Source organism: Lissotriton vulgaris, chromosome 6, assembly GCF_964263255.1.
Source record: "Lissotriton vulgaris chromosome 6, aLisVul1.2, whole genome shotgun sequence".
In the NCBI taxonomy this organism is placed as follows: Eukaryota; Metazoa; Chordata; class Amphibia; order Caudata; family Salamandridae; genus Lissotriton; species Lissotriton vulgaris.
In genome coordinates, this window is record NC_141694.1 from 1,170,821,105 (window position 1) to 1,170,838,031 (window position 16,927).

Here is a 16,927-nt window from a genome sequence, read left to right on the forward strand (position 1 = left end):
GGGCCAGGATCATGTTTGCTGCTGCACCACTGGAGACTGTTCTCTACTCCCCCGGGATGAGGGTGCAAATCACTGCTTGTTTGCTCAGGTATCACACAGGAGCAAGGGGAAGCAAGCCACGATCAACGGAGTCAGGATGACTGTCCGTAATCAGTAGGATGTTGCAGAGTTCAGTGGTGGGGAGACAGAGCTCCCTAGAGATGTGTTCTGTATGCCATCTTGGATGGCCATGCCCCACTTGGCTTTCTATTTACGTCGCAGAAAGCTCTGCCCTAGTCCCGTAATGGTAGCTTTCCCCGCTCCCCACAATGTCCCTGCAGATGTGACTGTATCCCTATTATGTGTAAAGTAGGCTTGAAGTCTAAACTGTAGAAAATTGGAGCACTAAGAGTCAACCAGATGCCAGGCTTTAAGTTGCGAAATGGGGTGGAACATGCTACTCTGTTGCCCAAAAGAGGCAGTGATCAAAAATTCCTTGAGGGAGGATTGTAACGTCTGTCCAAAGCATGTGGAGAATATCCCTATGATTGTCATAGCATTGTGTGCAGTTCGGGGGGTCGGCAGGAAATAAATGCTGAGTTTTAGGGGTGTTAGGTACGATCAATGCAGGTCATAGAAGTATATGAGCCTAAGCCTGGCATTTTGAGAGATCTTGGGCGTAGCCTTCCACATCTTAGCCTAGTCTCTGTCCCTCAGGGGGAGCCCAGGTCGGTTTCTCAGCGTTAGCACAAACCTGAAATGGAAGAGCATATGTTCACCTGAAGAGCACTATTTTTCCCTGAGACCAGCCAGCACGAGTCAGTGGCAGCGCAAAGGTGCCGACAGATGCAGAATAGCTGTAGTTCCACTCCTCTTCTCCCCCAAATCCTATGTACTGCCGCATGCAGAGTGCCAAAGAGTAGAAACTGCCTAGTCGGAAGGTCAAAGTTGGCACATGAATCCGCAAACTGCGGTAACATACTATCTATATATATACTGTGCCGAGTCTGTCTAGCCCTGCAGCCACCCAGTCCTCTAGGTTTCCTTCCTCCACTTCCTCTAATTGCCAACAAGGGCCTGAAGTGGCAGGTCCAGAAAATACAGGGGCCGTATATTTGCCCACCTGAGCACCCTCTGCCAGCAACTTTTAAGCACCGAGAGGTCATGCTGTCCCACACAGGAGGCCCTCCATGGCCAAAGCAAAAGGGACTACAACTGTGGCACATCAGAGGGGTCAGGTAGCTTTAACATTCAGGGTTTCCCCAGCCCCGGAAACCAGCCCATACACCATTGCAGCTGTGCAGTTAGGTAATAAGAATCAAAATCAGGAGCATCTGGAGCTTGCTGCAATTTGACCAGCGCCACCCTTGTTCAAAATGAACTCAATTAGGATCAAGTCCAATTACCTAAATGTAGTTCGAGGGCATCACTAGCAGAAGGACCACAAAATAATAAAGGAGGCAAGACAACATCACCATTTTAGCCACCACTATGAGGCCTGCCACCAAGAGCAGCAGGGTCGCCCAGAACTCGACAGTTGATTGAACAGTCATCACTATCGTCCCTATATTAATCTCCAAGAAATCGGGGATTGTGCAAAAAACTCAGATCCTCAAATACCTTACCATCAGCCAGTTTAGTGCATAGGTCGTGCAGGTAGAGTATAATATAATCCGCATTGAGTGAGATGTAGTGGGGAATCCCATGGGTCCTTTCTGCTCTCGAGTGAGGGAGCGACTGATATTCTACATTTTGCAATACAGCACAATAACAAGCATTTACAATGCAACGGTTTCGCCTTTGGAAAAGTTTGAGCTATTGGCATTGTAAATGACAACATTTTTATTTATGTGTTGGTTTTGAAAACAGATAAATAAATGGCATTGTCATTTACATTGCCAATAGCTCTAACTTTTCCAAAGGCGAAACCGTTGCATTGTAAATGCTTGTTTGCATGAGCAACCACGACTAGTGTCCACCACCAAATAGTTGGGAAAGCGATTAAACTGTAACAACATTGTGACTGTGGTAGGGCCCACAAACAGGCACCCTAAAGACCCCTAGCCAAGTGCTCAAAGTGGTTCTTCTTTAAAAACAAAAGTAATACTAGTACACAAGAACATCATGTTCTTCCCAGGATTTGCACCTTCCTAAAGGAATCTGGTAAAGGCCGATATATTCCTAGGATAAATAGGCAGATGCTGCGGTTCCACCGGAAATGGTGACAATCGGAGTGGCTTCCTGTGTCCTGGGCCCACACGACTAGTTGATCCCGAATTGAATTACTAAGTACTCCCCCTTAGCACTTGACTACGAACAGCAAAAAAACAGAGCAGTCCAAATGTTACTGAAGGAAGTCATGAGGCTTATACACTTAGACCACAGAAAAACACGGCAGTGCCTCTTAATGACTGGATTGTCATCAGTGCTTTATTGTCATAAGAAAGCACTTTAATGCACATGAACTGAATGCAGCACATATAGTATAGATACGCAAAAAAACGGTATTCTTTAGCTCCTTACCACCTAAAGATCTAACTCCAGACATTATAGCATCTGCATGCTAAGAACTATGGTGCAGTCTATGGCCAGTGTTGGTTCATGAAGAGTTTCACGATCAGTTGCTAGCTTAGCGAGCACAGAGATCAGTCTCACTGATTTTTGCCTCTTTTCTTTGTGGGGCCCTTTACATGATGTGCCTGCGGCAGTCTAAAGCTGCATGCACAAGCTCATGCTTCCCCTTGAGACTGTTCAAGCAGCTACCAATCAGGTTGCTAGACTAAACAAACTGACTGTATCTCTTTACATTGCTGAGATGTGTACTGCTCTTCAAAGTGATTAAGGGTTTGTTGTATCTGCATCGAACCCCAGTCAACACAAGGCAAGTATTGCACCCACTAACCCATGGACCGTTAGCACTTCCGGAGTCCCTTACACTTTCTTTAAACATTTTGCAGCCCTAATAATTTTGCATCTGGGGCAACCGCCACTGTGGCCACGCCCACCCTATGCCACCGATTGGGGCAACACCTAGTCTACAGTCTCTGTACACGGCCAATGAGTATATTAGCTCAAAGGCTGCAAATGGGGGGCTAAGGATGGTTTGTGTGCCCATACTCTGGAATCCCGACTGAGGGAACCAGATATTTAAAATGCTGTATGTCTTGTGAATCGCTGGCGTGGTACGAATTTTCCAGTGGCTAGAATCTCCCAGGTCTGTGGATCAAACTCAGACAAAACTGTGCGTTTGAGAGTAGTTTCCAATGTGACTATGTCCAGAACCACTTAATGTGTTCTGAAGCAGTCAGTGGTTCTAGACTCTGAGTGAGGCCGCCCAGCTACCTGTACAAGTCCCCAGGCCATGGGTGGCAGATGATCCTCAAGGTTGTAGAAGGAAATTGTGGGAGGTGCGCACAGTTTAAGTGCTTCACAGATGGGGTCAGGGATAAACTCTGACTTCTTTAAGCCCACGAAATCTCAGATGTGCATAGACTGTTGTAATTCCCCGTCACTCACACCACTGAACGGGTCCATTATTGCACAAATCTTCAGTCTCCCTAGACAAACACCCACTCCATCTAGCCATCGTTAAACTAGTTTCCTATTTATCGCAAACCGATTTGTGCAAGCGTTTTATCTGTGCCTTTTCAGACTATTTACACTTCCACCTTTTTAACACTTACAAAACGTTGCACGTTCCTCACACTTTGGACCATCTTCTCGTTGCATCCAAACCGCCACTTCACTCAGTCCTACTCACTAATCTGTCCCCTCCACTGGAACATGCGCCCTCCTGAGGTACTAGATCTGTTCCATCCTCACATTCAAGTTTGCACTCAAAGTACACCTGACCCATATTGTAATAGAACGACTTTTATGTCAGTGGCTTTGATTTACTGTGGGAGAAGATATAGGGGTGCGACCAGAGCTGCCCGCTTTGGAACTGGGAAACAGGTTGGAGTCCCTACGTTAGCATAACATCTTGTCATTCTGGGTAAATCACTTAATCTTCTTGTACCTTTAAATAAAATCTGACTTCATTTAATGTAATCTGTTGCTGAATTAAAGCGCTCCAATGCCCTTGGGCCGAGTTTACGCTGTATAAAACTGCAAAAATACCCCGAATCGCTCTTGAATTTTTAATTTGCACCTCCTCATGGAAAGGTGCTTTGCGGATAAGGTTCTGAAAGGTAGTGACTTAGGATTTCAACCAGTGGGAAAGCCAGTAGTCATATGCCCTTGTGCAGGGAAGGAAATGTGTCCTTTGGCTGCTGCTTGAATTGAAAACCACATAATTAATCAGGAATTGGCGGCCCCCTGGGCCCATCGCCACTGAACTTGCTGCACCAATGTCCAGCTATGGCCCGGTCTCCAACCCACACATATCCCTCACGACCGTACCGGATTCTGACTGACCGCCTGATCTCTGTAAATATATAATGTAGTGTAAATACGAAGCACCTCCAGTTCTATTCTCACATCGACGCCCCCCACCCCCACTCCCCTCCTCATCGCTGAGAGCCTCTTTTAGTTTGCTGCTCTAAATCGAACAGTAACAAAGGCTGCCTCGGGCCCTCACAAGAGTTGACCTCTGCACTTTGCACCTGTTTTTCACTCTGTTTTGTCACCTGCTAATAGCTAGCTGTTGGTAAATCAAAGCACAAATACGGAGTGAGGAGAATGTGCGTGCATTCTCGACTCACGCTTGGTGCAAAGATTAAAAGTGAGCACAGGCTACTTTTAAGATACTGTGTGCCCTGTTCTGAATGAGGCCTTCCATTGAAGTCCTTTCGCTCTGAAATGTAAGCCTCTGTGTGGCATTTCTGGTACACACGTCCCTGTTGCTGTTCAGATAATTAAATCTGCATTCTTGCAGGTTTCGCTGACCGCTCACATTGTCCATCCAACTATACCTCCCTCCCCCGTTATTTGCACACTGTCTGCGTTGCAAGCACATTTTCGGATCTTTCCATGGCATGCTTCCCTGTTAATCATTGATGAAAGCTTCGTTAACCAATGCGCCTGTTAGAGACGCTATGGTTGAGCTCTAAACTGATAGACCGCTGAGGAAAGCTGGCCCCTGTATTGTAAAAGAGTGACCTGGTGAGAGAGGTGGATGGGCGCTGGCTGCAGGGTAGTATTGGTACTACTTGCTTTTGGAGGAGGTGGGTGGGCGGGAAACCCAGAGCATAAAATTCCATTATTGTCGACATAATAAACGACTTGGCAACTCTATGTGGCAAACATTATTTTACAAGTTTAATGATTATGCAGGTCGGGTTAGTTTACTGGCGATCCAGGTTATTTTTTTCTTTTTTATTGCGGGGGCAGTCCGACAATCACAGGAGGATTACTCGAACCCGGTCCCAGCTTTGAGGTCGACTGCTCTGGCCCTTAGGCCACATCCTACCCCTACGTGACATTCTGATCCCCATGTACTGTTTCGGTCCACGTCCCACCCCTATGGAGTCTCCTGCGCACAAAATGAGTCCCTCCTGACTGTCAGGGAAGCAACAGTATGTTGCTGTCCTCTCAATGCCTCTCTGCAGGGACGTGGCCGGCACCTGCCCTTCTTCCTGCCCAGTCTGTGGCAGATCAGACGAGGCGTATTTCGAACCCACACATGAAAGCGCCGGGAAGCCCCGCCGGATCCGCCTTTGTAAATGGCCCCCATTGTCCAGAGGAAATGTTTGTTTCGGCGCCTCAGTGTTCTAGCCGCAGATGCTCTGCTCGTCAGAGTAAAAGGCGCCTTTCTAGTCCCCAGTCTCTGTAAATGCCTGTGGTTCCTGAAGAGATACTGCCCTAGTGTCTTCAGACGCACCCGGAAGCTGCACGTCCTTCCTCTGCTTCACCTCCTGTCTCTAACATGATTACTTCTCTCCTTTAACTCTTTCCTCTCCACTTGCCTCCCTCGCGTTTCCTTTTCTTCCTTTTCTTCCATACTTATTTATTTCTCTTACCCAATCCTCTTTCACATCTTTTCACCATTTCACTTCTTTTTCTTTCTTTAGTTCAAGTTTACTCCTAGTTTCTCCTACACGCCTTGTTGTAACAGAACTCATACTTAGTTTCCGATCCGTGAATCTCACCTTCTTACTTTGGTCGATGTTTTCACCTTTGCCCCGTATATCCTCGTCCGTAGGTTACCGATCCACTCGCCCGCGAGTTTGGGATCCGAGTGTTAACAATGAACACCTCGACAGCCTCTGGTATGAGATGCCCGCAGATGCTGCGGGGCGTGGCATGCCCCTAGTCCCACTCAAGTCTCGCGGTTTATTCTCTAAAATACCAATGCCAGCCCCTGCCTGCAGCGCGCAGTGTACCCGATTTTAAATGCTTGTATTGAGTGAATCTGGCTTCACAAAATGTGTCGCGGGTAGAGCTGCAACGTCTCATTAGAGGTAGCAAGCGCTATATAAATGTAAATGCAGAAAAAAAAGTTCACTTTGACGTCACGTGATGTTTGTGTTTCAAGTGCTCTCGTCGTCGAAGCATCGTAGCACTGAAGCAAAGAAACAACAACAAAAATAGACGCATTCTTTGGAAAGTTAGAAGAGCTGCTTTTAAAGGACAATGTATACTTTGTTTGGCAACCTATCATATGCGCTAGTTTAATCATGGGTCGAAGCCACGGTCGCAAGATAGGGGTTAAGTCTGCCAGGCAGTGTGTGGAATAAATGTCAGGACACTTTAAAAAGAAGGGATGCTAGACTGCGGGCCTCTCTGGCAGAGTGATGGCAGTGCCTGCTGTAGTGTCAATCTGACCGCACACCATTCAGCGCCCTTCTCGGTGGACAGCGCCTCGACATTAAAGGGCTCCTGTTGCAGCAAGGCTCTGTGTCCAGGCTCTGTCACAAGTAGATGTGACATACACAGAGCCCGCAGAACCCCTGCCGCTTCACCTCTCGTAAACATGCACTCTCCGGCAGTCCTGTGCCAATAAGTGACAAGCTCTCACTCCCTCAGCCCCTAATACTTGTTATTGTGTCACTGTGTGCGGCGTCAAATGCTTTTGAACATTTCGGCGCGCTCTTCTATATTACCCTTCCGGTTTCGGCAATGTTTATGCTATATTTAGAGTACATATATGTACATCTATACAATGATCAAAATGCGCGTGTATATACATTATTCATATTTCATTTCTCTGCAACAAAAAGTGCAAGGGCCTCATCGGTCCCAGTGCTGCTCTGGATGTGGTGCCTCGGGTGACTGCTCTGAAACAAACAAGCACCTACGAGGACACGGGGGGGGGGGCGGGAGAGGAACGGACGGCGGGAGGGGGGCTGGAGAGGACACAGGGGGCGGGAGGGGGGCGGGACAGGACACGAACGGCGGGAGGGAGGCGGGAAACGTGCACAGGACAGCGAGGGGAGGGGGACGGCGGGAGGAGGGACACAGAAGAAGGCAGGACAGCAGCAAGCACGGCCCGGCCGGACCAGATTCAGGGGCGTTCCCGGCTTTTGGCTGACGTAGCCAAAAGCCAAAAATTCTCGGGAACGCCCCCGAATCTGGTCCGGCCATGACGGACGCCTCTCTGTTCCAATGGCTAGCCTCCATTTATGGAGCTAGCCAATGAAGCAGAGGGGCGTATTCAAGGCACCCATACTAGAAACTACAGATTTCTCTGGAGGCGGAGCTTACGCTCCGTTCCCCAGCGAAACCTAAAAATGAATATTTTGCATTTCATTTTTTAGAGGTGGAGTCATGCAGCCCGCTCCCCGAGGCTAATACAGTTATGTAGCACAATATCCTTGGTACAACAAAATCAACTGTTGCATGGCTAAACACTTATAAGGCGGCGTTTTGACACCGTGAACCATCAGGTGTTGATTCAGCGGCTGGCAGAGGTAGGGGTGTCTGGGGTTGCCCTGCAGTGGCTGAGGTCATTTCTTACCGGACGAACATACCAGGTCTGGGAAGGCGGTGAGCGGTCTAAATCGATCCCCCTCCAGTGTGGAGTGTCACAGGGCTCCTCCCTCAGCCCGACATTATTCAATGTATATATGGCCCCCGTGGAGGACATAGTTGCCCCGTATGACATCAAAATCGTCAGTTATGCGGATGACACGCAGTTGGTGGTTTCTTTATCCCAACTGGCGGAGAATCCTGACATACTGCACTCCTGCCTGTCGGACGTTCACACTTGGATGGAAAAATCAGCTCTTAAGCTGAATGGCTCAAAGACGGAAATAATGCTGTTAGGGAGTAAAACTCCTCTTCTCCCTTTGACCAGCTGGCCGAGTTGTATGGGAGACCTTCCGGACCCTAAAGAGGTGATCAAGAGCTTGGGAGCCTGGTTAGAGCAAGACTTGTCATTTAGGACCCAAGCTAAGAAAACTGCAGGAGTGTGTTTCGCCCTGTTACGGTCTGCCCGTAAAATGTTCCCTCTTCTACCTGTAATATCTAGGAAGCTGCTGATTCAGGGCCTGATTACATCTAGACTGGATTACAGTAATGCTATCTTTTTGGGCGCTCCTCCAGCAGGTCCAAAATGCGGCGGCAAGGCTGCTCATGGACATTCCTAGGACGCAGTCAGCTAGACCTGCCCTAAAGGCGCTGCACTGGCTTCCAGTGCGGGAGAGAGTCATATTTAAGACACTCTGAACAGCCCATAAAATTCTTTTGGGGAAAGGCCCCCCAATATTGAAGAATTTAGCGGTCCCATATAAAGCGAGCAGAACGTTGCGCTCCGACCATAAACACCTTCTTTTAGTCCCCAGAGTTAAAAGGGCCCGCACTGGCGGGAGAAGATTTTCGGTTAATACGGCGAAGCTGTGGAACTCGCTCCCTTTAAAATTACGCGCCAAGCCTTGTGCACTGCGTTTTCGTAAATGTCTTAAAACCTATCTGTTTCCTGCTTGAGTGCATTAATCTGGCCGTTTTTACTATCTGATGGTGTCTGGATAAGCGCTGGGATGCCCAAGGGTAACTGCGCGCTATATAAAATTTTAAATAATAATAAGGTCCCAAATGCGAGACCTATTGGCTATGCCAATGCTTGTTTGTATTGTTGTAATATCAAATGTGTTTTGATGTGTAGAGTTGAACTTCTTGTTTTAAAACAAAGTGTTGGCCAAACTTTCCAGTGCCACTGTGGGGTCTGCTTCCTCTAGGGGCAAAATGTTAAGGGAGGACAGGCCAGAAAGGGGTGCCTCAGCCGGAGCTCTAGAGAAACACGCCCTACTCCATGCGCAGCTGGCCACACCCCCAACAACATTTTGCACTTTGCTGGACAGATGTCATTTAGGTTAAGGAAAACTAACCTTAGATGACTGGCCACCAAGTAGGATCTGAATATCTTGCAGAGGTAGCCAGAACAGTGCTTGTGTATAATTGAATCGAAATGTATTGTGCTATTTCTTTAATTTTTGCAGTGGACTTAGGCCTGTTAGATTCCAGTGCCTTGTGCTCTGTTAAAATGACATGACTTTGTGTTCCCAAAGTAGACCATGATTTGAGTCTCCATGCCAATGTCTTGTAAAATAGCAGACAGTACTAGCAGCATCTCCAGGGCTCCATGTGAAAGATTGTAGTAAAACTGACAGCTTGTAATTAGACTTCTGCACGATTATCTTTGGCGAAAAGATTGTGTGTTATGACTATTTGAAACAAGACTTATTTCAATAAAGTCATGGTCATGGAACAAAGTACATTTTGCAATACAGCACAATAAAAATGAATATTTAGCATTTCATTTTTTAGGGGTGGAGTCATGCAGCCCCCTCCCCGAGGATAATCCAGCCACTGGGGACACCTCCCTGGGGCAGAGTACTGTATTGGAGGAGGGGGCATGCAGCCTTCTCCCCAAGCCTCTGTAAGGCACTAGGGACACCACCACCAGGGCTAAACTAATATTTTTCGGATAGGCAGGTAGCTCTCTCTCCCCAAGCCTCAGAGGCTTCAGGCATTCCAAACTCCAGAGACAGTTTTTTATGAGGAGGAGCGTTAATCCCAAACCGTACACATCCTCAGAGACCCGGTCTCCTGAGTTTGAACAATCAATGTACTGGGACCCTCTACCCAAGGACACTACTGTTCCATGTTCAGAATAGAGTAGAAGTGTTTAACCAGGAATAATGATTCATAGATGTGTCCATTTGTGAGTGGCTTCTGTTCTTTATTAGAAAGTAGATGGTTTGATGTGCGACGAGAATTGAAGAACAGCCAACACGTGTTTCACCCCCTCAGGCTAATCTGAACAGCGACTTACAACGGATATGAGGCTGCATAGCCGGACGGTCCATATACACAGAGAAATGTAACTTTATATTGACTGAGGAACGTGAAGAGGTTAACTTACACTACTGTTCCATGCCTCGGAAAGTGAAGGCAGGGAACACAAATTTAAATCCCTGACTATTATCTCCCAGACAGAGAACAAAACCTGCTTTCACGTGACAGGAGCAGAAAAAAGCTGCTCCCACCTTGGCAGGAGCCAAGTGATAGTGCCAGCTTCTACCACATCCACTATGGGGGCTGGCTGAGGAGCGGCAACGACCGCAGGGATTATGGGGGTCCCCGTGGCTCCCAAAGATGACCATGTCCCAGTAGTCCAGCAATCAACTATAGAAAAGCACCATCTGTGAGCAATGCTCTGGTAAAGAGTAGCCCTGAGATAACAGAGGTTAACACCTGGCTCTCACCAGGAAAAGGCTTTTTCAAGTGTTCAACCTACCGAGCATGTAGATTTGAGATCAATAAGACGACATACACAAAACCCTTCAGTGACAAGGACTTCGGGCCGATTCACAAAAGTAATCTGAGACAAAATCCTAACTTTACGACTTTCGGTATTCACAAAATGCATTTAGGAGTAGCAAAGTTAGGATTCCTAACTTTACTACATTTAAACTGAGAAAAATCCGAACTTTACAACTTTCGGTATTCACAAAAGGAATTTAGGAGTAGTAAATTTAGGGTTCCTAATGGGATGAAGTGATAAAAAGGCATGAGTAATCTATAAACCAACAGGCAAAAATTGGGAGGGAATACAGGTGAACACCAGCGGACTTGGTGACTCTGAACACCCGATATGGAGACTCATACCAAACAAAAATATTTGAAAAAATGTATCAAATGCACCCAATTTAAAAAATTGAAACATCAATAATGGTACATCCCCCAAAAGTGCTATGTATTATACATGAGCCATCATAATTTTAATCAGGTAACCCATAAGGAATATATAACGGCCCCAGTGGGCAATCACAAAATAGGTCCCATTCTGCTTCTTTTCTTTTCATGTTGTCATGTATTCCAAGATGGTGTTCAAGATATATCTATGTATCTATGTGAAACGGAAACCAAAATTGGGGTTTGCACATGCAATCAAAAAGTACCAAGATACAGTGGGAAACAACAGGTAATTGAAATTAACACTATTACTGTATAGGTAATCAAGGATTTCTCACTTATCCCGCATGAATTTCTAATTCTTCATCTCTGTTTAATTCCAAAGGATGTTTAGTTCACAAAACAATTATGTATTTTGGCTCAAGCTGTAAAAGTGTCCTTATTCAATCTTGGACTTTTGGTTGATGCCAGGGCCTATCATCCCATTTGACATTGTGTCTCTCTTTACTATATCTCCAATTTCTGCGGGGCATGCAGGGATTAATATAAAAAGGGAGGGTGGGGCACCGGGCCTCCCTCCGAGGGCTTAAAAATGCCCGGGGACCACCAGCTCCACAGGGCTTCTAATTAAATGCTGGGGGAGCCTTGCGGACCCACTGAGCCCACCACCTCCCTGGGGCTTTTAAAAAAATGCTTAGCGGGGCCGTAGGGACACCCCTGCCCTGGGAACCACCACCTCCCTGGTGTTAACTTAATTATGGAGTGGGGGGCCACGCAGACCACCCTGAGTTGAGAAAATGCTCTTGCTTGCTGGAAGAGGACGTTTCGTCTTTTTCCCTGCCTGTTGTCAAGCAGGCGGGGAAACAGACGAAAGAATTGCTCTCACAGACAGAGGCCAGCATGTTTAGCAGTTCCCTTTCTGTGAAAACACATGCCCGCTCACTAACCCATACAGCCTCTCAACATAGCCCCTCACTCACCTATACAAGCACTCAAGACACACTCACTCACACCCCACACAACCACTTACATATCCATTCACACATCCATGCAAGCACTCCCACATCTGTTGACTCACCCATACAGCCCTTTACATACAGAAACACTGCAATGCAGCCAGTCACACACCAACTCATTTAACCAAACATCCACTAAAGTAGCCACTCACTCACCCATACAGTCACTTATACAACCAGTCACTCTTTCATACAGCCATTCATACACCCACCTACAGTCAGTCACACACCCACTCACCTACCCATACAGCCGCTGACACGCCCATTCACTCACCAATACAGCCACTCACTCACCCACAGAACTACTTACACACCCACGTATACACACATGCAGCACTCACATGCCAACTCACACACCTATACAGCCACTCAGACACCCACTTACACATAATAAATGTTAGAAGTAGTATCACCCATTATTTGTACACTTAGCATACTAATTTAACTTTTGTAGTAGCCTATAATATATATTTATCAAACAAATTCTTAGTAAAAACACTAAAACTCACTGGATGATGTCATCGGGGATGTAACTGACCATGTCATGAGTGATGTAATATGTAAGGTCATAAGCTGTGCATTACGTGGGCGTACATTATAGTTAGCTCAGGTTACTATAACTGCTGAAGTTCTTTGGTTTTGTAAAAGAGAAATGTGAGCCTAACAATAACATCACTGTAACCTTTGTTTTTCCCAGTGAATTTCTAAGTTTTTTAAATTATATTCCTTACTATAACATCCCTGTAACCTTTGGCTTTTTGAGTGAAATATAAAAAAACCCAAGCAGCTTACTACTCGCTCACTGATAAAACCAATAGGCCCACTTTTTATATTTCAGTGTTTAGACTCTTCGACAGAGTCAGTTAGTCGGCATGGGTGCTGCCAGGACTTGAGCGACCAAATGCATGCTGGGCATGTGTAAAGGCTGTACGTACCAGGGGTTTGAAGGCTTGTGAGGGGCTGAGCACAGGGCCTGGAGTCAGGCTGCTGGCCTCAGAGGTTTTGTATGCAGGACCTGGCTGTAGCCCTGGCCACAGGCCACGCCCAGCGCCCAACCCCATGCCGAACACACCCGAAGGCTCTATGTGGGATGGGGTTGACTGTCCACCAGGGGTTGGACGCAGAGCCTGGGCACGGGCCAGGCCCTCTAGCCAACCCTGTGCCATGGATCAGTGATCCTAAGATGCAATACGTGGATTTGTATTCCTAGATATCTGAACCGACTGTGCATGCACTGGGTTGGCTGGAGGACCAAAGGCTGTGCAGGACTTCAGGTTGGTGTTACGTATGGTAATAACATTTTTCTTTACGTCAAAAAAATACCAGAAAGTCACTGAAAACAACAAAGGTTAAAGTAATGTTATAGTTAGGAATGATAGTAATATTGTAATTTGCATTACAAAATCCCTTAGAAATATAGTGCTAACTACAACTTGTGCCCCCGCCAGGCACTACTTATAACCTCACATATTACATCACTCCTCACGTTCTATGTCATCATCACTGATAATATCTCAAATGACATCATTAAGGACTTCCCTGATAAAAGATAGCGTTTTTGGTACATTGGCACCCAGGATCTTATCTATGGATCTCTTAGGGAGATATATGGCACAGGAGTTTCCTTAGATGGGTCTTGCAGTTACGCGTGTTCCTTAGCCGGATTTTTAGATAATCAGGGGGATTCTCTATAGATTGTTTTACAAGTCAGTTTGAAGATTTGGAAGGTATCCTTTCTTGAATTGGGGAACAATTGTATCTTATATGAGTGATGTGCTGTCTCTTGGGCATATTCTGTACTGACATAATTGTTGATTCTTTTGGCCTCTCAAGCTTCCTGATGTTGAATTTCACTGAACCACTGTATAGATTCTGAGAGAATTCTTAATATACTCTGATGATTGTTATTCCAATCCTTGCACGAGGTCTCTCCTGTAGGAATTGTTTTCCTTGCATCAACAATCCATGTGGCAGGAACTATTCTGAAAGTACATGAGATCCTGAGAGAGTAGGAGATTTGAGTGTGGGGCACTTGGCATAAAAAACTGAAAGCATGGGCCTCAAAGGAGAAGATATGTGTCCTTAGAAAGGCAGTTAAAGGAGGAGGAGAGCCATGAGCTAAAACCCTTATAACAGGAGCCCTCCTTGTTTATCCACAAGATAGTTCTAGGAGCAGGATTGCTAGAGCCAGGATCAGGACACACATCCTCAAAAGTGCATCACTTCAACACAGTAAGACAGAACTGGCTGGGCCCACTACGAAGAGCTTCCACTAAGATGGTGAAGAGAATCAAGATAGTGTAGAACATGGTGCATTGTATCACTGGTTGGACAGTAATCTTCAATTATTTAACAAAGATCATGAGCACTGGCTGCCTGGAAGATTTGTCCCCTTTTTAACGACCACCATTATGCCTTATAGGGCATAAGAAACACATGAATGCTTGCAGGACCCAATACCGCACCCAGATCTGAAAATCTATCTAGTTTTTGATTCCTAAGATGTATCATGCTAATTGAGTAGTCAGCTCATTCAAATGTTATAATGAATGTCTAAAATGCATTATATCCAGAAATCTGAGATGCACCCACTTCTCAGTGTTTTTGAACTAAGTGCATGAACCATTATTAAGTTTGCCATTCCTCCTGATCACAAGTGATTTATTTTAATTCTGTGTTTTAATACATTATTGTCTTTTCATGTTCACTGTTGCAAAAGGACTGTGATGGTCCATTTGGTGGAAGTAGTCTGTACCTAATGGAAATACATGATGCAGACTTGACTGTTAATGATTGTTCTTGACGATAAGGCCAGAATACATGTTTAGAGATTATAGGTGTTAGGACAGGAATGTCCATGCATGGTGTGCAGGCAAGTTCCCCTAAGTGCCCAACTGCATGTATCTGGTATCTTTTTTTTGGGCCTTGGTGTCACACTAATCTAGAAGGTGCAAGGAGACCTGGGACGCTCCCCGACATGAATACCACCCTGGACTTGTCCTGTGACCTGAAGGGCTACACCAAGTGTGGCCTCATTGGCTGACATACTGTCCCACTCATGTAAAGCTCCACTTCTATGTGCTTACCCAGGTACTTGCGGTAAAGTCTAGAGTGTGTGTTATGCTCCTTAATATGCTTAGCCTAAAAGGTACATTCCTGCTGTGCGTGTGAGTGAACAGTTTAATGGAGCCTGTGGGATGGATTTTAGATACCCTTGGTCTGGATTTGCACAAGTGTGAGTGTTGTTTTCCCAGACAGTAGCAGTTTATTGCTCCCATTCCTGAAAGTAGAAGGAGGAAGATGTGAAGGGAATGGAGACAGGGCTCCTTTAGATATTTGATAAGGACTTTTTACATAGAATGGAGCCGCGAATTAGTCTTCCTGATCACTGCCATTTGGTGGATGGTAGGAACGAGGGGTGGGACCGCAAACTCTGTTGTGCAAGGTGAGGAAACCTTTAGGTGAGACCTGTCCTTTTGTCTTTCTCTAATTACTTCTTCAGTTGGCTGATGACAGCCAGGCACAGAAACCCTCACACCTCTTTGTGTCTGTACTGTGGATTCTCCAGGCTGGAGACTACCCTGCTGGGAGAAGCATCACTCTACACAAACTCTGTGTCTGGAAAGGACAAGTGAACCATCCTAAAATGATACTACGACTGCAGACAGTGAATACGCATCTCCTGTCTGATTATGGTGATAAAAAGAGGAACCTCACTACCCCTGTCATTTGTCCAGTTCCAAGACCTCCATGACCAAGGAAAGGGGTGCTCCACAGAGTATTCAGAAGGCTGTTTTGCAACAGATCAATATCATGAAGGTGAGGGGATGTTGCCTGAATCTCGACCTCTTGCCAGAAGAGCTACATACTTGGCCTAACGTGCCTAGAATTCTGACTGCTTGCTGCAAGAGGAAAGGACCCTGTTGGAGGAGTGTCTATCCATGAAGATTATGGTGCAGCACGTTCCCAATGCCTGTGGCGCACCCAGAAGAGAAAGACTGTGCACATGATCTGTTGGACTCCAGTATCGGTGACCCCCGTCTCTCCGTGCTGGTTTCAGGCAGGAATTATAATTCTGTGACTGCAATTGCCGAGGCCTGGTTTGAATTCAGCCTGTGCAACTCAGAAACTACCAGCCAAAGATCGCCTGTGTGTGTGGGCATTTCACCCTGCCCATGTCTGTTACTGCCAAGTATTGTGACTGGCTTGTGTGAGGCCACAACCACCCAGTATAGTGATTGGTCTACGCTTTGTTGCAACCGTCAAGTTTTGCGATCAGGCTGAGACTCTCCTGTGTGGCCTGCCTGCGCGGGGGCTGCAACTGACTATTGTACCCAGCCTGAGCAAGGATGTCTCTACCGAAGTTGTTATCATCAAGAAGAGGCTGGGTTCTGGTCGAGAGTGAGGGACCATGCCTGAAAGCCGGGTAGCGAGGCTGACCTACCTGCATTAGTTCCACTACTGAGTTGTCGGAACTGTGAACTAAGACTGATGGCACACATATTGAGGGTGATTTCAAACTGCTTCTGAGCTTAATTCACTGTACTACTACATACCCCATGGAAAAGGGGGGGCAACTAGAACTAGTGGAGAGCCTGGATTGAGGGGACCTAGGGAGAAAGCAGAAAGAGGTGAAGCACTACTCAAGTAGCAGTATTGTGCACACAAAAGAACAGGATGCCACCTGGGTATCTGATACAAGTAATGATAAAGATATGAGCAAAATAAATTCACCTTTGCTGATACGTGTTGGCACTCTTCTCTCGGGGTCCAGGTGGTCCATGGAATAGAGCTCGTCCTCTTCCTTAATTCTGAATGAAGTTATAGTTATCGTAGTCTCTTGTCCTGTAGAAAAA

The 16,927-nt window shown here is 46.3% G+C and overlaps 1 protein-coding gene across 1 annotated transcript in view; it reads right to left on the bottom strand.

Moving 5' to 3' along the window:
• The window catches only part of LOC147708593 (uncharacterized), a 198,357-nt gene that overhangs the window by 37,404 nt on the left and 144,026 nt on the right, over window positions 1–16,927 (bottom strand). Inside the window, exon 6 of the mRNA XM_086927264.1 lies at window positions 16,806–16,916. Within this exon, the coding sequence (XP_086783390.1) occupies window positions 16,806–16,916 (111 nt within the window). The remainder of the gene's footprint in view (window positions 1–16,805; window positions 16,917–16,927) is intronic.